At 35.2% G+C, this 14527-nt stretch overlaps 1 protein-coding gene across 2 annotated transcripts in view; it reads left to right on the forward strand.

Annotated features, from left to right (window-relative positions):
* Window positions 1–14527, forward strand: part of ADCY1 (adenylate cyclase 1) — a 161640-nt gene that overhangs the window by 91056 nt on the left and 56057 nt on the right. For both annotated transcript variants that reach the window (XM_071429866.1, XM_071429867.1), the window contains exons 5-7: window positions 4259–4386; window positions 11510–11668; window positions 13129–13270. In XM_071429866.1, the coding sequence (XP_071285967.1) occupies window positions 4259–4386; window positions 11510–11668; window positions 13129–13270 (429 nt within the window). The remainder of the gene's footprint in view (window positions 1–4258; window positions 4387–11509; window positions 11669–13128; window positions 13271–14527) is intronic.

A 14527-nucleotide genomic window follows, 5' to 3' on the forward strand; every position in this document is an offset into this window, starting at 1 on the left:
ATTTCTATTTCTGAAGTCCATAGCATTATGAGGAATTGCAAGTCCAGTAGGGTTCTGAGTTGGAGGAAATGGGAAACACTACTTATGCATCTCTTTTATGCATGCCTTTTTTTAGGCCTTATTAACCCATTCTCTTACTCTACAAAGTATGAGCAAATCCACATTGGCTGGATATGGTAAAGAAACTTTTTGAACCTTAGATGGTGCAGTTTTTATTAAGAATGGCAAAAAAAATGTCTTTCTAATTTATAGATAATTAAAGTCATGCCTGCTCATAGATTGTGATTCCAGGAGGTTAGGACAATAAAAGTCTGAAAAGCATACTTGCAGATTATGTTGCTTTCAGACTTGCAGACAAGAAATGGATGAATATAATAAGCAGTAAATATATTACAATTAAGTTACACAGGATCAGTCTCAGCCTTGGCACAATTCCACTGCAGTTAATGGAGTTACAAGACAGAGTTCAATGTTTACCCCTTTAAAATCTTGTGGTTTAAAATTGTAGTCTATCTGACCTTCCTCTTTGGCTAACTCTTAGAGGTACCACATACCATGATGACACTTGACTATGTACAAATACATAGATTGTTGCAATGACAGAAGGAAGACCAGGGATTCATTCCAGCATTAGCGTCTGCCATCTCCAAAATAAATAAAAGCTTTAAAGAAACTCTTCTCCTACCAGACAGAGTTACAACAAACAAAAATTGACCCTGATTTTGAATCTATTCACATAACAATTACTTACTCAGATAGTCTATTAATAAAAACAAAGTTCCAGCAGTGATAATAAGGATTGTTGCAATCTGACACGTGAGAAAGATCCTCCTTTAAAAGACTTTGCACTTATTCAATACAATCTCTTTGTTCTAGAGAACATCTGACTGTCATTCTTATGGGTTTTGCTGAGAGAAGTCTAACATCTTCTTTATAATTTCTTTGAGACAACACATATAAATGTATATATATTTATGCATAAGCTTTTTTTACAAACTGTAAAATCTTTTCCCTTTTTATTAAAAAATATTCTTATCCAGGGTATATCAAAGATTTGTCATGTATGGTACAAGAATGTGAAGGTAATGTTCTGAATTTTCAGTTTTTCAGTCTGAGTTGACAGACTTCACTCTTTAGGCAAAATGTATTAAATAAAGAACTACAACAACAACAGAACCTCAGAGTTGTTTGCAACAAAGCAGCTCCCTCCCCCCTCCCTGGTGTTACTTAACAGATAGACAGAATAATCTGCTTTATGAAGTGCTTTCCTGAAAGTGTGAAGAAAGCTCTTAGTAACTTCAAAGTCCTCTGCTTTCTGCATTGGGCTTCCACTACACACTGCCTGACCCTGTGACTGGCAGTTGTGCCTGTGGCACCACAGGTGGCCAAGCTGCCTGCCTAATGCAGTGCTGGCAATCTCTAATGCTTTTTATCATGCCCATAAAACCAAATTACCTATTGTTTCTAAACAGACATTGCTTGTGTCAGTTGTGACTGGAATTAGTAACTATCACACATGAATTCATCAGCATCACAAATGTGAAAAATATTGACAAGAAAAGGATTTTTTTGAAGTTGCTGAGGAAATATAACAAAGACAGTGATGGGGATTTTTTATCAATTTGCTTATCAGTCCTTAAAAAGATGGCTTTTTCAGAGCTGCACTGTGGCTCTCTCCTGGAAGTGTACCTCACATGTCAAGAAAAAGAAAACAACAATTTTTCTAGAGATTACTCTATATTAATTAATAAAGCAGGACAGTGAGGATAATATCTGATAAGGAACAAACAGGCTAGTGATTTCAAAACCAACAGGTGATTTTGCCATATGTCTTCTATCAAGATAAATATCTCTCCAGAAAATACTGTTGCACTTATTTACTTCTTCTTTTATCTTTCTCCTGCACAAATAAGAAATTGACTCAGAAAAGTGGTAATGGAGTAAACTCTGTATTGTTTTGGTTTGATTTTTTAATTTTATTTCTTTAATTGTCTACCAGGCTGTTATCAAGTCATTAGAAATGAGCCATTTGTGAGGTAGACACTAATAGGAGAGATTGATTGATTAACATTTATGTGTTGTTCACCCCAGATTACTGAAATGGCTTTTCTGAATAGCTTTCCTAAAGGTCATATAGCCACTGCCTGGCCACAAATCATACATACCAAATTGAAAGATAAAAAGGGCCTTATAAAAGATTTTGAAGTATGGGTCAAAACTGAATTTATTTTGGAAAGCAGGCTTCAGCTTGAACTACTGAGTATGCTCTAGTGCTTCAAGATCTGCCCAAAATTGAGGAGTGATGGGGGAAGTCTTTTCTTGGCAGTATAATCTAGTGGTATCTAGTAAAAAACTTTGTGGTTTCCATTACAAAATGTAGTGATTCGTGTCCAAAAACCTTGAATTAAAAGGACTGTTCTGTATCAACGAAGATTTTGAGATCTGCATATTACTTTGTGCAGATCAATAATTTTTTACTTATTTACTTTGTGCATTTAGCAAAGGATTTCAAAAAAGTCTGAGTAAAATTGGTGAGACATTTTTGGCTATAGGCCAGGAATACTTTTAGGGCCCTGGTGATAGTCCTTCTAAAAGAATTATGCCTGTATTCATTAAAATATATTAGCAATGATAATTAGTGGAATATTTAAAATCCTGATGTACAGAAGAGCAAATGCCAACTAGTTACAACTGGAAAAGCCTACTACTTAAGCATTCCCAAAAAGACAGGTTTCCTCTTTGATTTGAGATCTGAATTTGCAGTTTAATTTATAAAAAGAAGTAGACAAACCAACTTTCCCAAACTGTGTATTCTTCCATGCATGAACAGAGGTAATTCCTATTTATAGTACTTGTTCAATACTGAGTACCATTTACAAGTGGAGACGCATGGGAATGCCTTCAGCCAGGAAGTGTGTGTAGCAACAAGCCTCAAATGCTGGTGTATATGGTGATATGTCAAAGTACAGGATCACTGTAGGCATAAGCATTGCTTCTGAGATGGAATGTGGGTAATGATGTGGTCAGCTCAGGAAGACTTAATTCTTGTAGGCATGAGACTGGATGAAAATATATGTCTGCATGAGGAGCTGAATGAATATGATTCTATGATTAAGCTTTTTTTTCCCAGAAATTTTAAATTCCATCATCAACACCCTCTCTTTTTTTTCCCTTCCTGTGTTGCTGAAGTCTATATTGCACACTGCTGGGAAAAGAATCAGACTTTTGTGGGTCCACTCCTATCATATTCACAACAGTTAATTTTTCATGGTGCTTACTGGAATAATCCCAGCTTTGTAAGTTGGATTCATTTAATCAGGTTTTTTACTTTTCTGTGCCAAACTCTAAATGGGTAGAACTTGCCATAGTCTAGTTTTTTTGATTTCCATTTGTTTCTGGGCCTACTCTTGTATTAATATTTGGAAAAAAGTATAGGAACGTATGAGAGAATAAGTTTAATTACCATCTCGACATGTCTCCTCATAGTTCATTAGTTAAAGATACTGCTCTTTTAAAGGCATTTTTGTTAAGTGCTCTCTGTTTAGAAATTAACTTTCTGCTCAGATGGATGTAGCAATTATCACATGCCATCATTTTTGGGTTTTTTTAATGGGAGAGTTTTTACCAGAGTTCTTTGGCTGTAGAAATTAAACTTCATGCAAATAGAAGATAAATTTGATTGTAAAGCAAACTGACTATCTTCTCATCTGCAAGACTGTCATACTGATTATGCTGTATTGCAAACTGTGGCTTATGAATAGGTAATGCAAAAATGTATGTACCTTTACAGATAAATAATCTTTCCTGGTGAATTTGAACTGAATTTGAAATACAAGCTTCTCAGAATGCAAGCATTTCCCAATATCCAGCAGTGGTTTGGCCCCAGTCCTTTGGTTTGGGTTCATATAGAAATGAAGTCTCATTGCAAATCTTGAATTTATATTAACCTAGCATAAGGGCAAGGCAATAACATTGTTCAGAACTATATCTTTAAGCGGTGTTAACCCATGTGTGTTGAACAATGCAGGGCTGATGTCCAGTATATATCTGTCTATTTATAAATAAATTAACAAATGCATGTCAGTACACAACAAATGTTGTGTACTGGGAACCGAGATTTCATTAACTGTAAATTACCTCATTTGATCATAAAAAGATTCTCTGAATTATTGCATAGTATTGGAGAAGATTTTTAGCCTGTTAGTATTGAAATATTTATATAAATAGTAAAACTTTTACCATTCTGTTTTTATGAAAGGAAAATCATTGCAGAAGAATAAAAATCCTAGGAGACTGTTACTACTGTGTATCAGGATTGACCCAGCCCAAAACAGATCATGCCCATTGCTGTGTTGAAATGGGACTGGATATGATTGACACTATCACGTAAGTATCATGCATGGTGAACCCAGACAGGAGTGCTGCAACAGCTACTATGTGGTGTTCAGGAAGTGTGCTCTTAGAAAAACATCAATGTCTGTTAGCACTACTCACCTGGCAAGTCACACTCCTGCACTCAGGCCACAGGACCCTGATTTCAGGAATGGATACTCTAGACATTGATTTTCCACTCCACTTAATCACTATAAGAAGTAAGTGTGCAAATTGAGTATGTAGAGGCACATACATGTACTGAATAGGTGACAAAAAGATAATTAGAAATAAGAAAATATACCCTATTGCCTATTGCCACAATGAAAGGACTCAAATGTGTTGCTTTGCCATGGTAAACACTGCTCATTTTGCACACTGGTATGTAAAGTCAAAACAAGTCCTGATATATGCCCATTGTTTATGACTGTGTTTGCAGTCTCAGAATCATAGCCTGTTGATTATTCAATTTTAATGTAATGTTTAAACCTTTCATTTATTCTGCTTTTCAGAAATGTAACGTGAAATTTACTTTGCTGCTCAGATTTTTGTTTATGCTTGAGAGGTCTACATTGATCATTATTTTACCAAGGCAAAAAATATGGATATGAGAGAAGTGTGAATGAGCATTTAGCAGAAGCTGGAGATCTATTTCATTACATAGGAGGGAAAGGATAAAGATGGAAAATTTCTTCACTGCTGTATTGCCCACTTCTTCTTTTCATTTGCTAAACATACAGAGCATGAAAAGCTGGGTAAATTAATTCATTTTCTCCCTTATTCAATGCAAGTTCATCACATTTGTAAGCATTGTAAAATTGACAAAATTCTTTTTAATCTCTTAATCTAGAATTTCTGATAGTCTATGATAATATAAAATCCAAAAAAGAAAAAAATATGTGTATTCTTTAGCAGTATATGGATTCTACATTTATAAGGAAGCCCTGACCTTTGGAAACATAATTAGATGTACAGGACTTGTACACATTTTTCAAAAACCTTTTGGTTTGTTTGGGGTTTTTTAAATTCCTGGAAAGAAATAGATGATGCTGTCATTCTCTTTTAAACTAGCATTGATCTTTAATTCATTAGTTGTGCTGTATTTCATGTATACAAATAAGGTATTAGTATAGCTGTTGGAACTTTCCTCTTTAGGATGTTTCAGTTTTACTATTAGAAATAAACATGTTCCCTTTTTAGGGTGTATTTTATTGGCTACTGACATGATAATGTAAACTTGGAAAAGGAGTTGAATTAGAAAAGAATGAACTGGGGCTGTTCAGTGTGTAGAAGAGAAGGTTCAGAGGAGTTCTTATCAATGCAGACAAATACCTAGAGTGAGGGAGTAAAGAGGACTAAGCCAAACTTTTCTCAGTGACATCCAGCACCAGCACAAGAGGAAATGGGCACAAACCGAAGTGTAAGAAATTAAATTTCATTAGAAGAAAAACTTTTTTTTACTGTGCAGGTAGTCAGATACTCGAGAGGTTCCACTGAAAAGTTGTGGCATTTATGCCCTTGGAGAGGTTTAAACCAAGCTGGGCAACAGTTCTGGACACCCTTCCATAGCTGGCTGTTCTCTGAGCAAGTATGTTGGTCTAGATGATTTCCAGAGCTCCTTGCAGCATCAGCAACTTTGCAATTTTATGTGGATGAGCTGTAGTATGCTATCTAGGCATGTTTAGTCACAGGTTATAGTAGAAGATAACTGGCCATTTCAGATTTAATTTTTTAAAGAATTCATAAATTTTAGGTCCTTTGTGTAGTTAGTTGTCAGAGCATGGAGGAGAGCAAGATGGGCAAGAGGTAAGGTTTCAAGATAATGCCAGATCTACTTAAAGTTGTTTGATGGCTAGGGATATATTCTGCATTCTTTGTGCATAAGCACAATTAGTCTCTTTCCTTCCCAGAAACTGAAGTTAGAAGATAGATTCCCCAGACTAATTTGTTTTACAATGTGTTTAGTAAATGAAAAAGAGAAATCAGGAGCTTCTGACAATGAAGTTGGAAAGCATTTTATATTGTATTGGTATGATTATTAAGCTTTGTTTATCAGTTCCATGAGATAGAAAGTCACATGCAGAGGTGGATGCCAGCTGGAAGTCTTTTTAAAGTCCATTCACTTTATCATAAAATTCAGGTCTTGGCATTATAAATTTATGCTTGGAATTTGTCATCCCTAGTGATAAGTTTGTCATGTTATCTGGGATGAATTAATAAATAAATAAAATCACTTGAACTGTGATTCATAGGATGGATCTGTCAAAAGTGTCCATTCCAGAGAAATGTACTAACAAGAGATGGGTTCTTTTTCTGGAAAATCAAGGAATAGAAACTTCCATGGCTGACTGTTGGTTCTGTGATGAATGTGTTCACATAAACTAATACATTTCATTCTCTTAATGTTCTGCGTAACTGTTATCCTTCAATATGGTGCTGAATGTGTCATCTGAGAACATAATTTTCAAAGTATCATAAAATAATTATAATTTTCACATTTCATCCACCTTCCTCAAAGTGTTTTCTTGAAGGGAACAGAACCAAAATAATTATGGGAGAAGCTTTTTATTCTTAAAAACTGACAAAACAGATAGTGTTATATTCTGATTTTATTCCAAAAGAACTTCTGCAACCATTGTGTCAGTGCCTCAGTACAGGCCAGGTTTGTTCTACTTTAGAGTCACTTAAAGTGCCACGGCAATGAGTGAAGTGCTCAATACCACCAATGTTGCTTATACCATAGGAGTTTTGACTGTCATGCTTTTGCTAGTAATATAATTAAAATGATCATATTCATTAGTGCCTCTAATATGTCATGTATTTTTCTAATGTGGCCTATGTCTTCACCTTGGTTATGAACATTGTGTTAGGCCAAGTCTCTCTTCACCTTACTTAAATTGATTGCCACATTTGAAATTTCATTCTCATGTACTACAGTGTTTTACCTTCTAAATAGATATATTTGTTAGCTAACTGCCATGTAGAAAAGTTATGCCCAGCTAACAAAGCTCTTTCCCTCCTTTTCTCCTCCAAAAACTGTCTAGAGTTCTGTTTTAAGCAAGTGTTATGGGGGAAATTTTACACATTCTTCCTAGTTTTGGCTTTCCTTAGACAGCACTTCATCAGTAGACACAAATTGTATTAAACAATTCTTTGGCTCAGTACAGCAACTCCTCTTTGGAGATGAAATGTGGTGAAATGACACACCTATTTACCTGCATTCAGTAATGTTGCAGAGCAAGAGGTAATCTGTAATGTTTCCAATTGAAAATAAAGACAGATTCTGAGTGAGTAGTATGTAAATACTATATTTTGGACTGGATCAAAATACTCAGGTTAACATTCATAAACTCTTCAAAACTTTAATGGAATCTGTCGTCATTCCTGTTGTCACATAGACAGTACATTTTGATGATGCTTCTTCTGTTAACACGTTACTAGGATGCCATTTTAGTACTGACTCAGTGGGAATTGCATCATTAGCTGCATCACTGACTGTGTGTAGTAGCAGGGAGCATGGCACTGCAGGAGCACATCTGTGGATCACAGCAACTGCTGCTGACTGTTTTAGTCCAACCTACAATACTGTGGTGAGGAGGGGAAGGTTACTTTAGAATAAGTCTCATCTGATGTTCTGATTGAATGTTGTTGCTGCTTGTGGGCTTTGAAGAGGTCTGAAGGAAAATGAAGTCCATGAACTTTTACTTCTTGAGAACTGGGCAATCCAGTGGGGTTTATCAGCTATTTTCTGTGACACATAGGTGATTTTATCCTGAATGGATCATTCCACCTAATGTGAATGACTCCACCAGTCATCATGTAAAATCTCACAGATGGAAGCTGGGCAAATTTGCATCTAGGGAGGTTTTTGCACTGGAAAGGTTGATGCTTGAACTGTCCCCTTTTAATGGGTTTGGCCATTGGCTGACCAAAAGCACCAGGAAAGGGAGAGGAACTATAGAAGCCCATTTGCATAAGTCAAATGGAAATATCAAGATTTCCTGTGTGATTTTTGTCTGAGGAAATAGACAGAACCATTAACTTCCCTAATGTCAACACTCTTGAAGCTTTTCCCCTGCTCATCCAAAAGTCCAGGGCCTAGAAATGTTTGAACTGGCAGGAGTGAATTGATGTCAAGTTTTTAGAGAACCAGCAGCTGCATTTTTAAGCTGTCTACCAGTGATAAAAGCTTCATCAGCTTGCACCTTTGCCAGAGCAAGCCAGCAGCCCTTCAACAGCCCTGTCTCTCTGTCCTAGTGCTCTGCAGCAGCTGAGCAATACTCTGGGGAAGTCTAGGTAATTGAAGCAAAAATTATATCTATGCCTTTAAGCAGGAAACATTAATTTCTGCTGATATTTTTAGACCTAAGGAAAAGACCTAAGTAATTATAAGAAATGGCATGCAGAGTTTTTTTGTTTCAAACAAAATGCTCAGGAGCACAGGTCTGAAGCTGTTCTGCAGGCAATCTAAATTAATTTCATGCCTTGTAGCAGCACATCAAATACTTGTAGTTAAGGAGGGAACTAAAATTTAAAGGCTTTGTAGGATACTTGAGCTGTCAGGGTAGATGCTTTTCTTATTAGTCAGTTCCTTAGATTCTGAACACAATTGGTTTAAAAAGAAAATGGTTTTTTGATTTCCATTTGTTTTTGGGCCTACTCTTGTGTTAACATTTGGAAAACTTAAGTATAGGAACTATGAGACAATAAGTTATAATTAATAATTTATTTGAGAAACTCCTTTTTCCTGTTCCTAGCTGGTTTGTGAAGTGCTGATATTGTCTCAGAAATGTATTTATAATTTAAAATACCTTACTGGACATTTTTGTGATATTTTATGGTAGAAATGTTGATGCTATTTAGAAACATGGTCATTTTACTGCTCTGAATTTCAATTTGAAGCCTCTTCTTTAAATATTACCTAATATTCCTCATTTCTGATAGTTCAGTGGGGTTTATTTATGGAAATTATCTGCATAAAGAGCACAAAGGTCTACAAGATAAACTCAAAAAATGTAATGAACTTCTCATGAGCTTTTTTTTCCTACTCAAATTTAATAATGATGAAAGCATCTCTGAAACACATTGTACCTTCTGGGGAAGATGTAGAAATGTATTCTCAGTTTATATTTTTGACTAAGTGACTATTTATGGAAAGTTTTTGCTCAAAACATAAATTTCTTTCAGGTTCTGCTTTATGGTTCATTGGTGCATTATACAGTTCAGCTTATTGAACAAGGAGTATGATCAGCCATGTTCTATTTCTCAACTCATATTTTTTCATTTACTTTTTGTTATTCTATTAACATTTCTAAAAGGAGACTAAATTTACTCCAGTCAGACAAAGCAATGTCAAAGCCTTGAGTGAACTTTATCCATGTCTGGATTTCAGTGTCTTTCTACATACATTTAGTCTGAGGTTTTTGGTTTTTTTTTCAATGCAGGAGGAGGGAACCAACAAACAAAAAACCCACACTCATTTGTGAACAGAGAAACCCAAACATTTGCGGGTTTATTAATTAAGATTATTACATAGGTTCTTAATTATGCAGGAGAACATAGGCAGACAAGGTGTAATCCTGAAGGGCTTTATCTTGCAAGGTGTGGGCTTGGTGTAAGGTCAATCTGTTAATGACACAATACACATGCTCAGGTGAACATACAAAGTGCAGTCGCTTGTTGTTAGGTGGCTTATGGTATTAGGGTCCTTCATTTCCTCAAAGATCTGTCAAATCATGTGCACAACAAAGCATTGTAACACTAGAATCCTTTTAGGACTCCTTGAAGTCATATTCAAGGCTTGACTGGGAACAGATACTGAGTGAGGAAGAGCTGACTTGCAGTGAGTAGGAATAGGAAAAGGAAATATTTAATCTTTCAGAAAGATGTGCATAAGCCTTTCTATGCTGTTGCATAGAATATGACTGAAAAATATGTTATGCCAAGATTCCCTGTGGAGATAAAAGAGATCTCCATGTTACTGACATTAGTGATGGCTGACATGGAATGTAGCTTCATAGGTGAAGGGTTTCTTATTTAAATTGAAGCCAAGTATCTTTGCTGCATGTCCCATATCTTGATCTATGCTGACCTTTTTGTTAATTTTATTTAAACAAGTACAACTTCTGAAATAGTTGAAAAATCTTTCTAAAGGCATCTCTGTAAAATCCAGTGTAACTGGATGACACTTGAAAAAAAAAAATGGTCAATGAAGGCCAAGGGGAAATGATAGCTAGAGTCCTATTTTAAGGTCTTGTTCTATTAAATGCATTGGAAAATTCAAATTAGGAAAGTCAAATAAAAATAAATTCTTACAGTGATAGTCGGTTTCCTTTATTCAGAGATAGTATCACTTTCTGGACAGTAACTGCGCTGTGGAATGACAGGTGTTTATCTAACAGAAAGACCTGAAAAAAATCTATTTACAGTGTTATTAAATAACATGTAATATTTAAGACTCTTCGTTTCAAAGTGCCTTTTCAGTGTTCACAACTTTGTGCAGAGTGCAAGTCATAGCATGCTCTTCGTTCACAGAAATGAAGAATCTTTCCTTATTGTGGCACAAAAAAAATATTCTTTTAATAAAAATTTTGCAGATTAATTCATCCTTTACCAGCTATACAGTGAAAATCTCTGAACATTAGATTTCATTTACAGGTGCAAGACTAGTCACAAGTTGTTTCAGTGCCACTCTTATGGGAGCTTTGGAATGATACTAGTGTTTGTAATCACTCTGCTGTTCTTACAATGATTTATTACTTTTGTCATTTTCTTCGTCCTGTACTCTAGTAACTGGGTAATTGAACGAATTAGAACATAGTAGATTGGAAATAATTATTTATACATTGACAATCTCAATTAGTGCTTCTTTTCTCACAGAAATGGTCAAGAAATTTAGAAATACTGATATTTTGGTTCAACAGTAATTAAAATATAACAAATATTTTTTTTTTTTTTTTGGAATTGCAATTAAGGCTTTGAAACTAGTGAAGGTAGAGAACAGTACCAGAATATACCATTTCAGGTTTATAAGACCCTTTCTATTTGGTCATGTATAAATATATGTGTTAATTTTGGGAGAAGAGAAAATGAAAAGCAGTCATCATCTAAATAATAATTCTGATGCTGTCCATTACAGATCTGTTGCAGAAGCCACAGAGGTTGATCTCAACATGAGAGTTGGATTGCATACAGGCAGGGTGCTTTGTGGGGTCCTGGGTCTCCGAAAATGGCAATATGATGTCTGGTCAAATGATGTGACATTAGCTAATGTAATGGAAGCTGGAGGACTGCCTGGGTAAGTCTGAAAAAAGAAGTAGGAAAAAAAATAGAAAACTCTATGGGTGAAGAATTTCTTCCATTTTTTAAGGCATTTTCAAGGTAATTGCTGTTGAGGAAAAGGATTGTATTTGGCAGGAGCAATCAATATAATATGTGATTTATCCTGTGGAATTTTCCAAATGATCTTGATATTTGCATAAGTAATATGTTAGATTAGAAGTAAAACATTTTAAAACAAAATTGTTTTTAGAAGTTGCCGAATCTAAAAAGTAGGAATGAGACAATATTAGGAATGTAAGAATGCTAGACTTTGATCATTTCATGTTACAAAAGTAAAACCCTGTAGCCATTCCAGGAATTTTTTACCCTTACACACCTCTATACTTTGAGGGGGGAGGGGGATGCCTTGCTCCTTTTACATGGCCAGATTTCCAACACTAGTTGTATGGTACAGAAAAGACATAACAGTTTCTGAACTCAGATATTGATGACATTTGCAAATGATACAGTAGCACATAAACCTGCAGCCAACCCATGGGGCATGTCCTGGAACTTGAAGTACTCATTGCACAGCCTTGGTCACAATTTAAATACACACAGTGAACATTTGCAAAGGTGCATGGGTGTTCTGTGTGTAGCTCACATTTGGACTAGGACCTGCCATACTGTTTTTGATTTTTGCGAGATCTTGATTACTATATAAAGGACAAAGGAACCAATTAATTTTTTTTGTGATAATGATAATTTTTTATTTATTATATACATCTACTTTAGATAATTTTGGCAGCGTATTTTATACATTATCTTAAAGTTACCCAGTGAAAAAAAATCTGAACACACGTTTATAGAGGAAAGCAGTAAAATTTTTTCAGATACCTTTTCTGAAGACATTTCAAATATATGGGGTCTTTCAGGAGAAAATGTGAGAACTTTTTCAGGATAAGAAAACTCAAAAATAATATTAAAGGTTGGTGTATTGCCAAAACAAAATGAGTCAGAAAGCTGCCTCTGAAACAGAGTGGATGAATAATATGAGTCAGAGATGTGAAGTGAAACAGAAAAAGAAGTTTCTGCTTTACACACAAGAGAGGTTTGGAGTGTGATGTCACAAGTTTCAAACAGCAGGATGTTTTTCCAAGCAGCCATTGAGGTAAAAACTTAAGAAGGCCACACGATGTAGAAGATCATGTGCAGACACTCTACAAAACAGCAAATCTGCAAGTGTTTGGATAGTCAACAGTTGTCTTTCTGTTCACTTTGCCTAAGTTTAGAAAATGCATGTAATAGAATTTTTTTCCATGCTCAATTTGGCTAAAAGTACAAAACATAACTTTTTTTTTTTTTTTCATCAAACCTATGGTCTTGCATGTAAATTGACCTCTTGATCTCTTTATGACCTTCTGTACAGGAGTGTATTTTGGTAGCAAGAAGCTCATAATCTTTGCTTTAAACAATAATGTCTAATTTTCTCTCCAGGAAAGTTCACATTACAAAGACCACCTTAGAGTGCCTAAATGGGGACTACGAGGTAGAACCAGGATACGGTCATGAAAGGAATAGTTTCTTGAAGAAGCATAATATTGAAACATATTTTATTGTGCCATCCCATCGTAGGAAGGTATGCCTATTCAGTGATATGTTTTCATAATTTAAAAACTGTTCTGTGCTATTCTGAAAGCAGAGACAATGCTAGGTTGTTTTGTTGTTTGCTTTTTTTTTTTTCCTGAAAGCTCTTCAAACACTATTGAAGGCTCAGCAGTTACCATTTACTCAAAATGGTAACATTTTGAATCTCAGCACGTGGTGAGGTGATGACAGTGGTTTTCCAACAGTGCGACTACAAGTCACATCTTTCCTCTTCAACTGGTTACTGAGCACAGTCTTTTGTTCTACTGAAAAATGTTTCTTGTGAATGCAGTAGGAGTCTTGAAAGTCCATAACTGTTGTTTAAACATTTTCAATTTGGTAAACCTTTTCTACATCACCAGGCTTATACTTGAAGTTATCTATCATAACATGATAACAGGCCAAGAGAAACTTTATTGCCTTTTATGTCAGCCAGAGAATTTGGGACGCAGATTTTTGCACCCTCATCTTCTGAAACTCTGTGCAAATAAGTTTAATTCAGGGATTTTAACCTTCAAGGGGAAAATTATTTTACCCAATTCTGAAAGTATTGGTCAGGTTTTAAAGTGATGTCTTTATACACACCAGGTTTTTAAGCTATCAGAACTCCATATTTGAGGGTTTTAACCATCAAGTGTCTGAGAAAAACATAACCACAAAGAAACAGGTCATCTTGAATTTCCTATCTCCAATCAGTTTTTTGGCCTTAATTTGATGACTATCTGAGTTTTTATGAAAATGTTGGGAGTCCAGTCACCAGGATAATTTGATTCTGGGATTGAAAATCCCATTGTTTTGTTCTGGAAAGGCTGCTGCAAGAGTGATTTTATGTACTTCCTCTGAAGCATCTTCTTATTAGAGAGATGGAGTTTTCTCATGCACTATGAAAATCATGCAATTTCACATTTTGTTCCTCTGGTATATATGATTAAATTCAGTTTTAGATAATATGAAAGAAAACAGTTGGAAAACCAACTGTGGTTTAAATTCTGTTTGGGCAGTCAGTGAGATTGGTTTTTGGTGGCTTTCTTGAAATCAGTAGTAGCATTTTTTAGGAAATCAGTATTTCCTAAATTAATCAATCCAAATAAGGAAGAAAATGAAAGGAAGAGTTTATTCAAGGTAGGTGTGTTGCTTATTGCTGTTAGTTTTCTGTTGTTTTCAATCCTTCAGCATTATGTATAATTTCATTTTTATATAATAATTTATCAGGTTTCATTTCATATTAAGGAAATAAATAGTAGAATTT

This window comes from Agelaius tricolor, unplaced genomic scaffold (genome assembly GCF_023055355.1).
Source record: "Agelaius tricolor isolate 1412-34295 unplaced genomic scaffold, bAgeTri1.0.p SCAF_6, whole genome shotgun sequence".
NCBI classification, from domain to species: Eukaryota; Metazoa; Chordata; class Aves; order Passeriformes; family Icteridae; genus Agelaius; species Agelaius tricolor.